This window comes from Myotis yumanensis, unplaced genomic scaffold (genome assembly GCF_028538775.1).
Source record: "Myotis yumanensis isolate MYYU_CA2020_CCGP unplaced genomic scaffold, mMyoYum1.0.hap1 SCAF_9, whole genome shotgun sequence".
NCBI classification, from domain to species: domain Eukaryota; kingdom Metazoa; phylum Chordata; class Mammalia; order Chiroptera; family Vespertilionidae; genus Myotis; species Myotis yumanensis.
Window position 1 is genome coordinate 74,507,291 of NW_027223760.1, and position 19,017 is coordinate 74,526,307.

General features: G+C 38.5%; 1 protein-coding gene across 1 annotated transcript in view; it reads right to left on the reverse strand.

Moving 5' to 3' along the window:
* The window catches only part of VPS41 (VPS41 subunit of HOPS complex), a 129,218-nt gene that overhangs the window by 63,681 nt on the left and 46,520 nt on the right, over window positions 1-19,017 (reverse strand). The window contains exons 5-7 of the mRNA XM_070424727.1: window positions 18,471-18,545; window positions 10,035-10,097; window positions 7,240-7,305 (exon numbers count right to left, since the gene is read on the reverse strand). Of these exons, the coding sequence (XP_070280828.1) occupies window positions 7,240-7,305; window positions 10,035-10,097; window positions 18,471-18,545 (204 nt within the window). The remainder of the gene's footprint in view (window positions 1-7,239; window positions 7,306-10,034; window positions 10,098-18,470; window positions 18,546-19,017) is intronic.

Sequence of the window (19,017 nt, forward strand, 5' to 3'; positions counted from 1 at the left end):
AATATCAAATGGACAGTCTTCATTGTCCAGGCTTGTATGGTAATATTAAAAGCTGCCCCAAGCAAAGAATACAATCAGACAAACTACATTGGAAGATATATAAGATAAGTGGCTAGTAAATAAAAATGTACAAAATCAGTAATAATTCAAGAATTACAAAATAGAATTATCTTTGTATATTAAATTGGTAAATAGAATGTGGTGAAACAGGTCTGCTCACACACAGCTAGTATAAAATTGGCATGTCTTCTGAAATGCAATTTTACTCAGCAGTATGTATCAAAAGCCTAAAAAGCAGCCATAATCTTTGACTCAATAATTCCCAAAGTAGGAATCAGTGCTACACAAACATCCAAAAGCATAAACTAAAGTTCATGCTCAAAGATTTCTAGCTTCTTTACAGCACGATTTGATAACCAAATACTGGATACAAACTAAAGGTCCAATTATATGAGAATGGTTAAGAAAATTAAATAGATCTGTAGGATAGAATATTATGTAAGCGTTAAAGACTATTTGCTCCCTAGCTGGTGTGCTCAGTGGTAAGTGTTGGCCTCTGGGCCACAGGGTCCTGTGTTTGAGTCCCAGTCATGGGCACATACCTTGGTTGCAGGTTCGATCCCTGGCCTCGGTCTGGACAAGAGCAGGAGGCAACCAATCAATGTGTCTCTCTCACATTGATGTTTCTCTCTCTCTCTCATCAATGGAAAAAATATCCTTGGGTGAGGTTTAAACTAGAGAGAGAGGGAGGGAAACCCAAAGAGTTGCAATTAATTTATATATTCTTTAATTATTGGTTTTTATTTTTATAAAAGTAATGCCTGTTTACTACCAAAAATACAAAAAAGCCAATGACAACCAGAAAGAACAATCTTAATGCTGCCCAGACATTGTTAATAATTTTCACAGTTAATAATTTGCTGTAGTCTTCCATAAATATTGATACATAATCATGTTTCTAAAAAAAAATAGAATCAGACCACAAATATATTTTTGTAAAGTACCTCAATAGAAGCAACTAGCTAATACCGGGCATGTGAATTTTTCCAACTGAGAAAGAGGAGCTGACATCCAGGAACTGGCCTGGCACTCCCAGTTAGGGTGTGGTGTTATCCGGATGAATATAAACAATTTCGGAGAACACCAGCATCAGACAAGGCCTCCTGAAGGATGAGGACGGACAAAAACACCACCACTCCATAATCATGTCTGAATGTAGACAAAATATAAATGTTCTTCCAGCCACATGAATGACAAAACATCCCCCTAACCAGGCTAAAACAGAGACTGTTGCTTCTTCACCAATTATGTTTTTAGCCTTGATTTAGCTTTTCCTCCTTCTAGATAAGATTTATTAAAATACCAATGATAGAATTATTCTTGCTTCTTGACAGTATCCAATCTAGAGCAAAACCCCTTTTCCTTAAACCCTCCCAAATCACTCCTTACCAACACAAATCCTATAATAACTTCTTTCTAACACCTTCTTCCTCACACCCCATTAGTGTGTGCCTGGTGATCTTTGGCTGCAGGTCAAGACACAGCTAATTCACCATTGTTAGACATTTAGTTTGTTCCAACTTTCACTGTTACACATCAAAGAGGAATATTGGTTGAAACTGAATTAGAAAATTAAAAGGAAACAAACAACAGGGGAGAAAAATCTAAAATGCATAATGACAAAAGACTGCAAAATTACTACACACACTCACACACATTTTTCCTTCTCAAAAAACCTGGAATATTCATTTTCCTTCCTTCTTGTTGTCTAACAGCTTTCCACCATAGCATTCTACCTATCTGCCTTTGGAAATGCACTGACATTCCTGAAATCCAGATACTATGTATTCACAGACCCAACATGGACCCTGACACAAAATTGTCTTCAAGAAACCCAAGAGCCCTAGCCGGTTTGGCTGGGTGGATAGAGCGTCGGCCTGCAGACTGAAGGGTCCCAGGTTCGATTCCAGTCAAGGGCACATGCCCGGGTTGCGGAATCCATCCCCCAGTGGGGGGAGTGCAGGAGGCAGCCAATCAATGATTCTCTCTCATCATTGATGTTTCTCTCTTTCTCTCTCTCTCTTCCTCTTCCTTTCTCTCTGAAATCAATAAAAATATATTTTTTAAAAAAGAAACCAAAGACACTAGTGAAATGAATGTGATTACGTTTGTATTAGTGATGCCAACTTACAATGGCTGAAATTGTGACCCTTTGCTATATATAGTCTTATCTTTTTATTAAAAAAAAGGGGGGGAGGAAGAAGGAATAAAAACCTCCCAAAGTTAGTAACCATAGTTCATAGAGCCTTATTTAAAAAAAAACACAAAAAAGACAGAGTAAACCTCCCAATCAACTGGTATTAAACTCAAGGAAACATGATAAGCATTCTGAACTAGGCAATGATCCTTGCACAGTCATTTGCTACTCAAAATACTTAAGCACAATCTCAGCAGCAGCAAAGGCAGTTTGATGGCTCTAGGAAGACACGAGGCTTAACATCAGAAGTCGGAGCGGGGGCAGGGGAGGACGCTGCAATCCATATGGAGACATTACAAACGGAAAAGTTAGTTGAACTCATTGAAGAAAAAAGAGGCTTCAATTCTCAACAGGCTTTCGATGGACATGAAACAAGGAGGATCACTGGGGATAATGAAGTTGCCATGGATCCATCTCAAAGACTTCGGGAGTCCTACCTACTGACATGGAAAAGTGATTAATACTTGAGACAAAAAACTAAATTTTGAAAGAAATGAACACCTATTTTTGAGACTAAAAGTGATTTCTATTTTAAACACTAGATTTCTGTTTTTAGCTTCAGCCAGGTTAGCACATAAATATATATACTTTTATAATATAGCTATTTTACAACTTGGTTTTACATACATAAAAAATGATTGTGGCCATTGTATTTGTGTTTTACCTCCTAATAATTGATGGTTTTTTAAAATAAATTTTGGTATGTTCAAAGCATGAAATGAATTTCTAGGAATGGAATGACGATTTATAGCATAGTACCTAATAGAAATTAAGGTATTTATTTACAACAGTTCCACATGCAGCCACTAGGACATAAAGCTGATGGCTGCCTGTACAGTAATGTGTGAGAACGGTTTGCATGTAGGAGACTGCCTACGATCAGGCATCTGACCACTTGCAGGAGCGTCTTCCTGGAGACCCACCGGACAGCGGACCAAGGCGGATAACTGAGGCCAAATCCCTTTTGACGCCAAGACCTGCAGTCCCAATCCGACGAGAAGATAAGCAAACACACATGGAAACACCTCTACACTCCTGTTTAGTGGTCACAGCGGTTCACTGGGCCATCGGAAATCTAAAACGATTTGTATTCTTACAAAAAGCTGCTCTATTGAATCCTCTTCCAAAAAAAAAAAAAAAAAAAAAAAGATTCAAAATGCAATTTGCTGCTGCGAATCACCACTGGAAACTTACAGAAGCTAGCTGATGCTACCGCCTTTGTCCTTCAGGTAAAATTTGCCACCAGCCTTCAGCTGCAAGCAGTGAGACGCTTCTTCTCATTTCATTCACACGGGTCCTTTCCTCATCTGCTGAGTGACAATTTCCAGCTTACAAAGCAACTTGTCCCTGCAGCCAGGCCCCCCTCATTCTACCCCACCACAACGCCAAACAGCTGACTACCTCGTTTCTAAAAATGAACTCTGTGCTAACAGCACTGAGACAATTTAATAATTTGTCAAATAGTAGAACCAGTTATTATGAAATGCATTTCAGAGTTCAAAGGTAAAGATCATAGGAAGCCAAAGTTTATTTGCTAACAGAAAAATTTGTGCAATTAAAAAAAAAATCTAGACAAGATCTGCCTGACAGATTTGTTTCTAAAAGAGAAACCTCGTTGCTATGCTCATATATTAGAATTCTTGCTACACAAGGCGGTTATACTTTTAAAAAAATCCATTGGTTCATACATTGGAAAGCTCTCTCCAATGGCCTTTTAAGAGATGTGCTTTTTATTTTCCTCCCCTCCCCCTGCCCCAACATAGAAACAAAACAGAATTTAGAATAAGCTTTTTATATGCTCATGTGTCAGGCAGGCGAGTCCATGATCTAGCTATGCCATTCAACTACTAAGAAGTTACCTTGAAAGCCTAAAATAAAAGTTTATGCCATACAGAACTATAGCATCCTCTTCCGAGTCCCTGGTGGATATGGAGTATTTCTAAAGACCTAAGAAGCTGGAACCTTTAAAGGAAATATCAAAAAATGTGTCAAACTGTAGTATCAGGTTTTTTTTTTGCTACACTGTTCTTTTGCAGGGTTATTCTGAAATGTTCTAATTATTTTTAATAATGTTTTTAAGGACTGGAAATTTTTAATAAAATCGAAACAACTAAAATAAGTTAGGCATTCTTTCAAATATCGTTATGAAATAATATCATGAATATCTCACTGTGGGATTTCTATTTTTCATGTTTCACTTTTCTAGTCTCCATGCCACTTTCATTATTTACAGGAGTTGGCATATAATTCCAAGATTCATTTGGCTGTCAGTCTAGGGAAAATCAGTGTTCTTAAGGGTTAAAAATGCTTTATTCCACATTAAACCTTCATCTGTCTGGTCTTTGCCCTAATTTTTTTTTGAAGATTAAATTATTTCTTAAAGGCAGAAGGTCATAACCTCTCAGTTACATGATATTTGTCTTTCTTTTCCTCCTATTGTCCGCCATCTGCTCTAAACTGAGAGGGCTTGATATCTGCAATATACAATCATTGCAAGGTTACCTCCATTTGCTAAATGTTGGACTCTTCAAACTGTTCTGCTTAGCTCATGGCGCTAGACCAGTGGTCGGCAAACCGCGGCTTGCAAGCCACATGCGGCCCTTTGGCCCCTTGAGTGTGGCTCTTCCACAAAATACCACGTGCGGGCGCGCACGTACAGTGCGAAGTTGACTTAAAACTTTAAGTAAAGTTTATTAAGTTAATTTTAGGGAACACTGTGGAGTGAAAGAAGATGTAGTGTCGAGGATTGAGAAAGGTATGTTAAGATGGTTTGGACATATAGAGAGGATGAACGAAAGTAGATAGACAAAACAATTATACAAGACGAGTGTGGATGGGAGAGTTTGGAACGTACCTGAATCAGATTGAGGATGTTTTTAGCAAAGGCCAGCTTAGGAGTAGCCTAATTAAGTTAATAACAATGTACCTACCTATATAGTTAAAGTTTAAAAAATTTGGCTCTCAAAAGAAATTTCAATGGTTGTACTGTTGATATTTGGCTCTGTTGACTAATGAGTTTGCCGACGACTGCGCTAGACAAAGTTGAATTGAGTGGTATTGTGATTGTGCCAATGTAAAGTTTTGCTTTCCTCATTTTTCTAAGGTCTAAAATGTTGTAATTGGTTATTTAAAAAAAATAAACACCGCTCCTCTTAAAAATTTGCTAACACTTCAAGATGGAAAGAATCATTTTACAATACTACCCCTTTCTTAATTAAAAGCTTTTTTTTCTATTTTAAAACAAACCAAACACACTAATGGCAATACTACACAGAGTGCTCTTTAAAAAGTACTTACACATATAGAAGAGAAGGAAGGACTTTCTTTGGAGATTTTGGCAAGCTTCACCAAATTGCTATACATTTTGGAAATCTCTAGTTATTTAACTGTATACAAAGAGGTCACTATGGTTTATTGAATATACACTACTTTTTATTAACTAAATACATACTTACATAATAAACTTTAATGAATCCAAATAAATCAGTCAATACTTTATGTTGAAGTCTCTAATAGAGGATACATTTACAGACAATGTTTCTTAAGCCTCTAGTCTAACATAAGTAGAAGACATTATCATGGCTTTTTAAAGGGAAAGGACTCAAAATCAAAATGCCTGAAGAGGAGTTAATTTGTTGGTCATCCCATAAGTAATTATAGCAAAATTAGTGGCTCTTAAACCTAAAAGGGGTACTGGTACAAGAACTGATACACAGATCAATAGAACTGAAAGTCCAGAAATTTATGGTTAACTTATTTTTGACAAAGGGACCAAGCCAATGTTGAAAAAAACACACCAAACAACCAATGTTTCCTACAAATGGCCCTATGCAAAGGAATGACTTTGAACTCCTACCTTATACCATACAAAAAAATTAACTCGAAGTGGATTCTAGGGCTAAATTTAAGAGTTAAAACTATGAAACTCCTAGAAGAAAACACAGGCATAAATAATCATGATCCTTAGATCAGGCAATGACTTCCTAAATATAACACCAAAACCAGATGTGCTCCCTAGAACTCCCGCCTGCCACCCTGCTCTCCCTCACCCTTAATATTGTCCACACCACCGATTGGGGGGACGGATTTGAGCGGTGCCTCCTGTCTCCTGAGGGGCCTCAGCAATAAAAAAAAAACCTCTTTCTTTTCTCCAAAGCCAATGTCAGAGTTTTGGTTCCCATGTGCATCAGGCGGCCGGCCCTTGCTTGGCAACACTATCATTCTGTGAAACAGCAGAACAAGGGAAAAAGACAGGTAACTGTCATAAACCATTAGAAAACATTCCGTGTCTGAGCCTCAAAGTAGCCATTCCATAGCTGTGCACTGCAGACCACAGACCACCTCCTTTCAGCAAGTTCTACACTGAATATGAAATAATGTTCAGAGTGCCAGCACAATAGTTGCATTTTGTTACAAAGATGGTTTTAAAAAATACCACTGGTTAATGAAAATAGAAAAAAAATTAACGTTCTAAAACAGAAGTACTGTTTTACAATTTACTATACCTATAAACAAACATATAAATGCAAAAAAGGATTGTTTTACTCTCCTGTTTTTAAAATAGCGTGAAGATAATAAAATATGCGAGCAACATGTCAGTAAAAATAGCCAGAATTGTTCTAAAACTTTATCAAGGCCTGCAAGAGATTTTCTACAAAGGGAAAAAAAACACTAGTTTAACTGATTTTGTTATTTTTTTTAATGCCACCTCTACCCCTTTTTTTGCGGGAGAGACAGTATTTCAAAGTGTTAGAAGGTAATCTGAGTAACAACCTGTCTCTTTTTCTCCTGCTCTGAAGCTACTCCACGGGAATGCCAGTGGGAAACACTGAGCCACACCTCCCCAAGGCATGATGGTCTTCTGATTTCATTACATTGTTATTTCTCAAAATTTCTCCTAATGAACAAACATTAAAAATGTTGACGATATATTCCCGGGCAACCCCTCAGAGCCTGCCTGTGGTGGCGGGCACAGCACTTACCTTCTTCCCTCCAGTCACAAACTGCTTGCAGCTGGACCTCACAAAGTGTGGGTGCACGGCGATGATCTAGGGAACAAGAACCGACGCCAGGTTAGGAGTCATGGTTAAGGCACAGAATAAATGCTATACATCAGAGGCAGCATGATCTAAAAATTATCCTTATATATTGGCAGGAAGTAATCTATTTAGGTAATATTCTGCAACAATTGAGGATGTCTGAGTTTTGTGCTCCTGTAAAAATATTTCTTCTATGAAGCCAGGTCAAAGCTAAAAGTTGAGAGTGAATTAGTTCTGGATGAGTGAGGAGTCTCCCTCCTTACAGACCACAAGGTAGGTCAATCAAGGTGTCAAGAATGTTTGCAACTGAATATAATTCACAGAAGGATCCCAGAGAAGGAACCCAGCTAGCTCCTTCCTTGCCCAGGATGCCTTCCAATGGCTGAAGGCACCAAGCGGAATGGGTAGGGCCGCGCAGCCTCAGAGACACCGAGTGTACTTACATCAAAAAGCCGCAAGGCCAGAGAGTCATGCAGCTAACCATTTGGGACCTTCCCTTTCACCTCCACCCTCAGTTCCTGTCCCCCTGGTTCTCATTCTGTTTCCACTCAGCCAATCTCTTTCTAACCCCTTACACAGGTTTCTCCCCAGGCTGCTCCACCCCATCACTTCCCACGTTGTTTGCCAGTGGCTTTCTGAAGGCCTCGAGGCACCGTTCAGTGCAGGACTATGGGCTCCCTTCTTGGCTGTAAGCCGGCACATACTCTGCTTGGTGCCTTCTTATCCCCAAACCCACAAAATCACCACTACATTTTAGGGGGGTTTCTAACTTAGCACAAAGAAATTTCCAGGCTTTAGAAAAATCCACACAATTATACTTTCATGAATCTTCAATTAAATACATTTTATGTTCTTATTCCTAGATCTCTTCTGGATCTCCTTTGTTCCCTCTGATGCTTCTTAGATCCCTGCTGTCATTCACCTCCCCTCCTACCCCGCCACTGCCTGAACCTTTAACTTAGATGTTCTAAAATATCATCATGTTTTCTTCTCTGCTCACTCTTTAACCTTTAACTAGATAATGCCCTTCAAAGTGGTTTCACCATACTCAACTGTGGTTATCAACTTTGTGTTTTTAGGGCCACTCTCTATCCTGAGTCCCTCACTCATGTTTCCAAAACCTCCATAATATTCCTAAAAGATGTGCTACAGTTATCTAATCTCAAAACCAAATCAGCAACGTCCTTACTCAAATCACCCCGTATTTCAAGATGGCATTCCCACACCAGTGGCAAAGCAAGAACCAGATTTCCCCTCACCTCCTTCATCTTTCATCACCCTCATCAAATCCATCACCAAGGTTTGTTAGGTCTACCTCCTAAAGCAGTGGTTCTCAACCTTCTGGCCCTTTAAATACAGTTCCTCATGTTGTGACCCAACCATAAAATTACTTTCGTTGCTACTACATAACTGTAATGTTGCTACTGTTATGAATCGTAATGTAAATATCTGATATGCAGGACGGTCTTAGGCGACCCCTGTAGAAGGGTCGTTCGACTGCCAAAGGGGTCGCGACCCACGGGTTGAGAACCGCTGTAAAGGCTTTCCAAATTCATCTCTTCTACTCCATCTTGAATACGGGCATATCTCATTTTATTGCTCTTCACATTATCGAGCTTCACAGGTGCTGTGTTTTAACAAACTGAAGTCAAGACCCTCCACCAGCAAAAAGAGAATGACTCGCTTTACTGCAATCCTTGCCCTTTTGCAGTGGCCTGGAACCGAATCCTCAATATCTCTGAGGTTTGCTGCACTCACTATTGCTTTTTACTGAGACCCTGCCCCGCCCCGCCTGGAGCACTGCATTAACCATCTAACCTGTCTCGTTCCCAGTCACTCTCCTCCCTCAATCATGCTCTATTTGACAGATTTGGCTTTCTCAAACACCATCTGTCCTTTCTCCTCTTTACCTGTCAATCCATAGATGTTAGAATAAGCAAGTGAGAAAAATAAATGACTTCTTCCTTTAACAACTACAATAATCGCTTTAACTAACATAACTGTTTATCTGAAATTGGTCTTCCTGCCTTGTGGCTATCAGCCTCCAAGTTTATACTGCATAAACTGCCATATTAATTTTCCTTAAGCTCACCTCAGTTTATGCCATGTCTTTGTTCTTAAACATTCAATAATTCCTCCTTATCTAACGGATGGAGCCCAAATTCCTTAGCCTGGATATACAGCAATCCTGCTGAGTCAGTATTTTATGCATGCACTATCTACACTAGACTATTTGCCACTTCCCGGACACAATTTAAACTTTCTGGCCTTTCCGTTTCTATTATTTTGTTCTTCCACGTGGAAAACCAACTTCTCCATCTGCCCTATCCATTCACTAAAGCCCAAACATCATTCCATCTAAAATCGTCACTAACAAGAACAGCTAAAGGTAACTTTTCTCTCAGCTTTGGACTTCTTCATATTGTTTTTACCAACCGAGTCTTTAATTACAGGCACGTGCATGTGTGTGTGTGTGTGTGTGTGTGTGTGTGTGTGTGAGAGAGAGAGAGAGAGAGAGAGAGAGATATCTCACCCACTACAAGAATATTCCTGAGATCACAATCATATAATATACATCTTATACTCCTTTAAAGGACTGAATAGTTTCTATAGTACACTGTGTTTAATAGATGCTTATTAACAAAATTACTAAAAAATTGGTAGCACTCAAAGTATTGTAATCCTATGGCCTTCATTAAGAAAACCCTTAGAAATATTAAAATTTACTGAATACTTACTTTAATGGGACAGTCAAAGGTCTCATGAAATTCTTCTCCAGTATACAGTCCAAACACTTGCACCTAAAAAGGAAATAAATCCTGTCATTTCACCATGACAGCAACAAAGTAAAATATTTAATAATCGAAGGTCCTTCCGGTCTCTATTCCGCATCCAATGAAAACAACTATAATAGGGTGAGAGAACACCACCACAATTAAGCTCTTCTAAGCATCTCATGGATAGAGTTCCCTTTACTCACTACACATTTTTTTTTATTAATGATGCCAATTTAAAAAAATAAAACACATATGAATAGGTCATTATTATTCTTTTATGAGCTTCCCATAGGCTATCCCTACAGGAATTCTTTTCTTTCCCTTAAAGGAAAAAGGAGCTTCTTTTTTGAGTCACATATAAATCAACCATGCAGAGCAATGTGGGAAGAAATCAGGTGAACCGTACTTCACTTACAATCTTATGCTGAATATTCCGAGACTGTATAAACGTATGGTTTAAGTTTCTACTTATCAGTGCCTACTTAAAGTCGTTCCAGGCCACTTTATTCATAATTAATCTATTTTCTGAGTAGTTTACTTTTTAAAAAAATGAATAGACGTATGATAAAGGGTACAAGTTATAAATTTACAGCTTCATAAACTTTTAGGAAATGAACATACACCTGTAACCACCACCCAGACCAAGAAGGAAAACCCGAGATGGTCCTTCCCACCCCTCCCAGTCACAACCAATCCTCTGAAGAGGATTGCCAGGTAGGATGTGGTGGTGTCTGAATTTTACGTAAATGAAACCATAAGTAATTTTACTGGCTTCTTTCGTTTAACATTTTCTTTGTGAGATTTACTGATACCGTTGTACACAGCAGTAGCTGATTTCTTTCATTGCTGTGAAGTATTTTAATGTATGAAATTTATGTATCGATCACTGGGGCTGTTTCCAGACTGGGGCCATTACGATCATGCCGCAATAAACACTGTTTACAAATCTTTCGGTGCACTTTTATAGACATTCATATAACTAGGAATGAAATTGTTGAGTCAGAGGTTATGCATCTATTCACGTTTCATAGGCAGCCAAACGGTTTTACAAAGCGGTTTGGATAAATTTCCACTCTCACCAGCAGAGCGTAAGAATTCCAGGGGCCCTCAATCACTTGGAGCTATCAGGAGCACAGAACTTTCCCCAACACTTGGGATGTGTTTACTATTTTTATAATCTCTATAAAAGTGGCATGTTTCTTCTTTAAATTCTGTAAGAATTCACTAGCCGGGCATCTAGATCTGATTGGCTTCTTTGTGAAAAGTTTTTAATTATAAATTCAATTTCTTAAACAGATATAAAACTTGCCCAACTTTTTATTTCTTTTTGTTTTAATCCTGGTAAGTTGTGCATGGTTCACTGTTGCAAGTTCAAAGAGAAAAATTCACCCACGCTATAATTTTTGGAGACAAGTTTATTCACTAAAATCTAAACTCTATAGGACATGCCATTCATTTAGTGACTACTATTTTTATACCCTTGTGCCAAGTATGTCATTTGGGTTCCAAGAACAGCACATGGTACAATGTAGCACAGAAGGGATTAGATTTACCCTGAAGTAGTCTGTCAGAATGTATTCTTAACATAACAATACATGTATGCCCACCACTACCTTGCTTCTCATTGTTTAGAGGGTATCCAATCACTATTTTTATATAAATGCATTAAGCATAAGATACAACAGACTTGTTATAAAATGGTGATTAAGAAGTAGGAAAGACAAGCATTGCATTCAGAGTTTTACTTTACCCAAGGGAAGTTTAACCTATTGATATACAGAATCCAAGAAATTTGGGTAAAAGTAGGGGTGTTACTCTATCATCTGAATCTTAATGGAGTAAATCAATAAGTGGTCAACTCACTGAAGTTACTTCAGCATAAACTCATGCCAGACATGGAAGTTCAAATTCTTCTAACATAGCTATTTCCCTTCTGTACAACAATGCGACAGCATGGTCCTATGTCAAATCTTCTATTACTACTGCTAACATGTCTCTCAGTGATCCCACATCCTTCACCTCAGTGGTTCTGACCCTGCCTACCTGCACAGTTACTAATGGCTAGGCTCCACCCTAGACAAATTAAGCCCTCTGCTGGGGCGAAACTATATTTTTAAAGGACCATGACTGACGGGATACTGCCAGCACTAAAAATCCTACTCTGCCTCACTTGGTCCTGATAGCAACACTGCCAGGTATGAGAACAAACACTGTCACACCCATTCAACAGACGATTGTACAGAAAAATAAATTACTTGCCTAAAGTGATCAAAAGCAAGAAAAGTGTCCCAAGCCCTATTTTTCTACATAATGCCATCATGTGAGATAGCCTAAAATTTGCATATATATATATATATATATATATATATATATATCTTTCCATATAAAGTGTAAGAAAAGTAGAATAGGAAAAAAATACATTCAAAAGCCCAAATATTTGCCAAACTAAAGTGAAAGTGAATATTGACTTGAATTATGCAATTCTGTGACAGAGGCTGAAAAATGAAGCAGACTATTAATTCAAAAGGATAATCTTCCTTCTGCCTATAGCAAGGAAAAGGTGATTTTAAGAACAAAGTTAAGTGATGTTCATTATAGGGAAAAGTATTTGCAACGGAAATAAATGATGTATAAGCCTGGTGAAAAAGACTGAGGTATCAATAAATGAGACGGTAAATACTAGGATTATGAATCTAATAGTGAAAATTAAATTACAAATCCCCGGGGATAAATGTCCCTTTAAAAACTATGAATCCAGCCCTGGCCAGTGTGGTTCAGTTGGTTAGGTGTACTCCCACGCACCGAAAGGCTGCTGGTTCGATTCCCAGTTGGAGCACATGCCTGGGTTGCAGATAGATCCCCTGTGGGGGTGCGTGCAGGAGGCAGCTGATCGATGGTTTACTCTCACATCAATGCTTCTCTCTCTCTCTCTAAGAATTAATAAAAATGTTTTTTAAAATTATGAATCCATATTGAAAATATAATAGAGTGATGAGAAGGAATAAACAGAAAAGAGAACAAATCACAGAAGTTCCTGGCAAACAGGCTGACACTCATCATTATGCTTGAGTACTAGTCAGAAGCAAGAATTCTACTGTCATAGCCAGGGCTCCAGGAGTGCTCGCTGAAGACGGCAAAGATGATTAGACTTTTAGGTCAGTCTCTATTACTACACTTCACTGAGTAACATTTTCCTCATTTGTCCTCATCTTCCCCAGCATAAAAAAACAATATAATTTCGTAAGACAAATGTCAGAAACTTTATCAGTACAAGCAGGGTGATTTGTAAAGCCTTCGATGTTTGGTTGATTTCACTTATGTGACAGCCCAAACGAATTGGTCACAAGTTACACTACTAAAACTAATAAAATTCAAAATAGTTCTCATTCATTTCTTCTTTTCCCCTTTATTTACTTTGCCATTTTGTCAGTGAATATCATACTTATCTGTGAAAAGATTCCATTGAATGACAGCCTGGAGAGCTTTTAGGAAGACCTCATCTAAGAATAACAAAAGGTTAAAATAGAGTGGATTCTTTTGAAAACTATATCCCTTACAGCAGCCCCAACAACCTCGTCCAATTTGTCACCAAAATACCTAATGAAGAAAAATAGAAAATTCAGAAAAATGGGCCTTATAGTTAGTCTACTGCAAAGGCCCAGAGGATTTCTCATTAACCACAAAACCACAGAGACAGATAAGAACCACAGAAGGTCTGAGATGTGTGTTTTCCTGCCTCAAGTAAAGAAAAGCTACCTACAGGAAACAGTAAGGAAGGTTACGTATCCTTCTCCACTTTAGCAAGGATTTCAATGTATTTGCCAACCAGAGAATTGGGTGACAGACCATCTGACATAGAGTGACTGTGAGTGAGGTGGCCAGTGTCAGACAACCCTCCCAATCGGTACTTCCCTTATCACAGCCTCTCTCAAACCCCAGCTTCCAAGTAACAACGGGTCAAGAATTAGAACTGTCATTACATCGAGGGAGGTAGCTGGCGGGACCCTCACAAGGGAGATTGCTGCTCTTCCTCTTCTCCACCCAGGAAGAGTGTCAGGGAGCAGGGAGGGATGATAACACAGGCTCCCACTTTACTCTGGGGGAAGATGCCTTACCTGATTACCTCTGGTCAGAGGCAATGGAGCTCATTAACAGGCCCCCTGCATGGAGCTCAGAAGTGATTCTACAACACCCAAAATGATAGCAGGCAGGGCCAAGAACCCTCAGACATGAATCTCTTTGTTAACCCAGGTTTAGAATGAGCTCTTCTTATTCTGTAATGGATAAACAAGCAACAAAAACACACACCAGGGCTATAAAAAGAATACTGCAGAACAAAATTCCAACAATTTTGAGGGAGAAAACCATGCTTTAAAAAATGTTTTAATTATAATCAGAAAAGAAAGAAAAACTAGAAAACTCTTTAGCGACTTCAATAATAAGAAGAAAAGACCCCCATGAATCCAGAGCAGAAACACAGAATGATGTTACTGATGGTGATGATGATGACAAGGATGGCAACAGCTAATAATTATCACATGTTTCTTCTACTCCAGGTACTCTTCCAAACAGTTTACATATATTGGAGTGTCAGGCAGTATGGTCTAATGGTTAAGAGTGGGATTACCTGCCACTGTGTTTTAGCTGTGTGATGTCAACTAAGTTATTCATACCTCTCTGTGCCTCAATCTCTTTCCATCTCTATAAAATGGAGATAATAATAGCGCCTACCTCATTGGTTGTTAGGAGGAATAAATGAGCTAAGACATATAAGAACTTGTAAATTAAAAAACTAACTACAGGCAGTCCTTGGGTTACGTCAGACTCAAACTCGACATACACTGTTTCATGGTTACGTCGCCATCTCCCATTTATTTATTAAAAAAAAAAAGTTCCGTCATTTCGACATATGTACATATGTGCTTTATGTTTTTTTACCACAAGTAAAGGTCAGGAATTGTTATCTTCCTTTTAATTTTTTTTTTTTTACTGTTTCACTTCATTACTGCTGTGTATGTGCTCCATGTGAGTGATGTAGGTGCTTATATCGGTGGGTTCCGACTTACGGCGAAAATCATGTTACTTCACCCCGTAGGAACGGATCTCTGACATAACCCGAGGTCCTACTGTATATATCAGGCTAATATGAAAACAGAGCTGGGAGAGACAAAGATTTCGAGAATAAAAAAAATGCAAAATGAAATAAAACTCTACTCCACAAAGTAAAGTTGATGCTGGAAGAAAAGCAAATCAGCAAAGGGAATAAACAAGTAGAACTCTCCATGACAAAGAAATGAGAGGATAAAAACAATGAGAAAGCTAAGCACATACGTGGTGGGGGGTGGGGGAGTGCCACACAATATGACCAATTTTCTTACAACCTACATCTTAGGAAAGAGAGGAAGCGTGAATAGTGCTTATCCAGCCACCTGCTCACCTTGAAAAGTTTAGGTGCAATAATGTGGGAGGGGGAGAGATCAGACGGTAATGGGTTAAGAAATGAATGGTTAGCAATAAAAATGGTTAATCAGTGGCGAGCTCACCATACACCTGACACCTGGAGACATTTCCATGCAGGATTCCCACGGTGCCCACTGCCCAGCTGAGAGAGCGGAGGCACTGGGAGGGCAAACAACATGCCCAGCACGGCCCAGGGGATGGGGGTTGGGCTGCCACACAAGCCGGTGGAACACTGAGCTCTGCTCTGAGCCTCTGCACCGCACTGCCTCCAGCCTAAGCATGTGTTATTGAGTATCTTAGAAGAAATGAAAACTAAGGGAACTGGAGCAATAATCAAAATCAGAACGGAAGTAAACTTTCCTGAAATGAAAACAATACTTCAGAATATGGATCTAAAGAACTTACAGTGTTCCAGACAAAATTAATGAAAACAGACCCAAACAAGACATAAGTTAGCAAACTCCATTACAACGGCCGTTTATTGTCGTTGTTGTTGCTAGTGTTATTAGTCTGAGCTCCAAGGCAGGACAAGAGAAAAATTAAAAAGGTTTTGTGAAATAACACAGCTAGACTGGCCTCTGACATGTCTACAAAAAAGAAAGTTAGACAAAAGGGAGCAACATCCCCAAAATTTTGAGAGAAAATATTTCAACCCAGAACTCTATACTAAATTAATTCTAGTTTATGTATGAAGGAAATATCTGTAACAGATAGTCAATCTTACATGCACTTATCAGAAAGTTACCTAAAAATGTACGCCAGTAAACTGAAACTACACACACACACACACACACACACATGATATATCTCAAAATTTAGAACTCAATCACAGAGAAGCCATGGAATAAAGACAGAAATGAGCACCAGCTGAATTAAAAGAGAACATTTTAAACAATGGTTAGAATTATGGCTTTAAAACTGAATCCAAATATCAAAGATTATCTTTGAAATAGGACATAAGTAATTATCTACTACTAGAGGTCCAGTGCATGAAATTCATGCACGGGTAGGGTCCCTAGGCCTGGCCAGTGATCAGGGCCAATCAGTGCCTTTCTTCCTTCCGCACTGCCCCCTGGTGGTCAGTGCACGCCATAGCGAGCGATCAGTCTCCTGGTCGAACTCCCATGGGGACAATTTGCATATTAGGCTTTTATATAGAGAGAGATAGATTCCTAATACACTAAAGAAAGAAAAATCACAACAGCCCCTTAGAAAGGCATTCATTTTAGATATCTGGAGTTTATGTAATATCTTTATTTAATCATCACTAATCACTTTACCAGATCACTCTATACTGCTACTCAATTTTCACAATAATGACTAACTCATGGTAAAGGCTAGCTTACATAAAAAATATGCATGAAATACTTGTTTTCAGTTCTACCAATGCTAATAAAATATATGAGAAAAGCATTTTTTAAAATGTATCATAGGTCTATACCAAAATACAGCAGTTTTAAATTTTACTAAAATAGAAAAACAGAAGTGTTTGTCAAAAAGTGTACCCCATGAGATATCTGAGGGTCATCTCATTATTCACCAGAAATTTGCTACATCAAATAATAATTGCTCAAAGTTTAAAGCCCTAAAAATTCCTAGATGAATTACCTTAATAAAAATTTTTCTCAATTCAAAAACTGAATATTCTCTTTCAATAAATTAGTTCAATTAAATTGATAACAGCCCAGAAGGAATTCATCATCATTCAGAAAACAAAATGAAGATGACCTTTCTTACAAATATATAAATACAAATATGCCTCAATAGTTTGGATAATTCTTCTCTATTTCTGCACATAACAACTCTTCCCTCAATCTCTCCTTGACAGTCTGGTTTATCTCAGAATTTCAGAAGGTACTATAAAATTTGACAGTGCTTTTTGAAAAGCACCTGTGTTCCAATTACTATTGCAAAAGACTCCAAGAAACATTAGGCTTAGGTACATAAAATGCATTCTTGTATGTCAAGAAGACTTCATTTTTCTTTTGGTAACAGATCAAATGGGTATAAATCTTTTATACTGAGTACGCTGTTTTTAATTTACTCATCCTAATGGCACATTGCATTTAGATCACGTAAAAATCAAAATTAGATTAGAAAATCTGCTGTCTTCCGTCAGGAATAGGTAAGGTTCTCTAATGATTCTTAATGCACTTTCTTCTTAAACTGTTATTTTAGAAAAGTATCTTAAACACATTGTGCATTAGAATTTTATCATTGCAAACCAACATTAGAAAAGACTTCCATCGACTGGAAAACAAAAAAAGACATTCTTATAAGTGGAAAATCAATCACCACAACCACTAAATGTCACAGCTCCACATCAGCAAGAAGCACTAATAATTGTTAGTTATACACGGCACAAATGATGTATGTCCTCGATTGAGGAAGTGGGTGCCAGGTTTTTAGGAAACTGTACATATATTGATTTTATATTTATTTAATGTGGCCACTGTAAGACACTTTATTCTTCTGATAAGCTATGATTGCTTATCAAAAGATTCTATAATTCAAGGGAAACATTCATAACTTGTGTGAAATGAAAACCATCGGCCCACAGAAATCATGACCACAAAATCCAATTTTGTGGATTTATGGCAGAAAGGCATTAAACTACTGTCTTGCAGGAACTGCAGACCAGTCACTGAAGTCTAAGTGGCATAGCAGTAATGATTAAGGTGACACGTTCCCCTGCCACAGCTGTTAATCAGCTTAATACTAGTTACATTATTGACATTCTTGTAATTACTTTTCCTAAGGCACATTTGTGAAAAATATATTTTACTTTAATTATGAGCAATGGGAAGCAAGCCCATGTCCAAAAAGAATAAGCAAGTTTCTCTTTACTGCACATATACAGTAAGGGGAGTGCTTTTCCAAGCACTTGGAGACTCCAGTGCCAGAGCACGGTTTCCAGGTGACCACATCAGCACGTACCTTGCCATCCTCGGAACACACGCCCAGGTGTTCTCCACTTTCATCCAGGCTAATCTGATTTATCTTCACAGGACTCTATTTAAGAAACAAAACGTAAATCTTTAGGAAAGTATCCAATATAATAAAAGACTAATATGCAAATCAAACGAACGGCAGAATAACTAGTCGCTATGACGCGTACTGACCACCAGGGGGGCAGACGCTCAATGCAGGAGCTGCCCCCTGGTGGTCAGTGTGCTTCCACAGGGGAAGCGCAGCTCAGCAGCAAGTGGGGCTCACAGCTGGCGAGTATAGCAGCAGTGGCAGGAGCCTCTCCCACCTCTGTGACAGTGCTAAGGATGTCCAACTGCTGGGAGAGGGTCTAAGCCGTCAGTTAGACATCCCCCGAGGACTCCTGGACTGTGAGAGGGCGCAGGCCAGGCTTAGGGACCCCCCCCACAAATGCTCGAATTTTGTGCACCTGGCCTCTAGTATATTAATAATCAAATGCCTTGGATCTTTGTAAAATTAAATAATACAAATTGTCTGTTAGTTTAGATGCATGAAC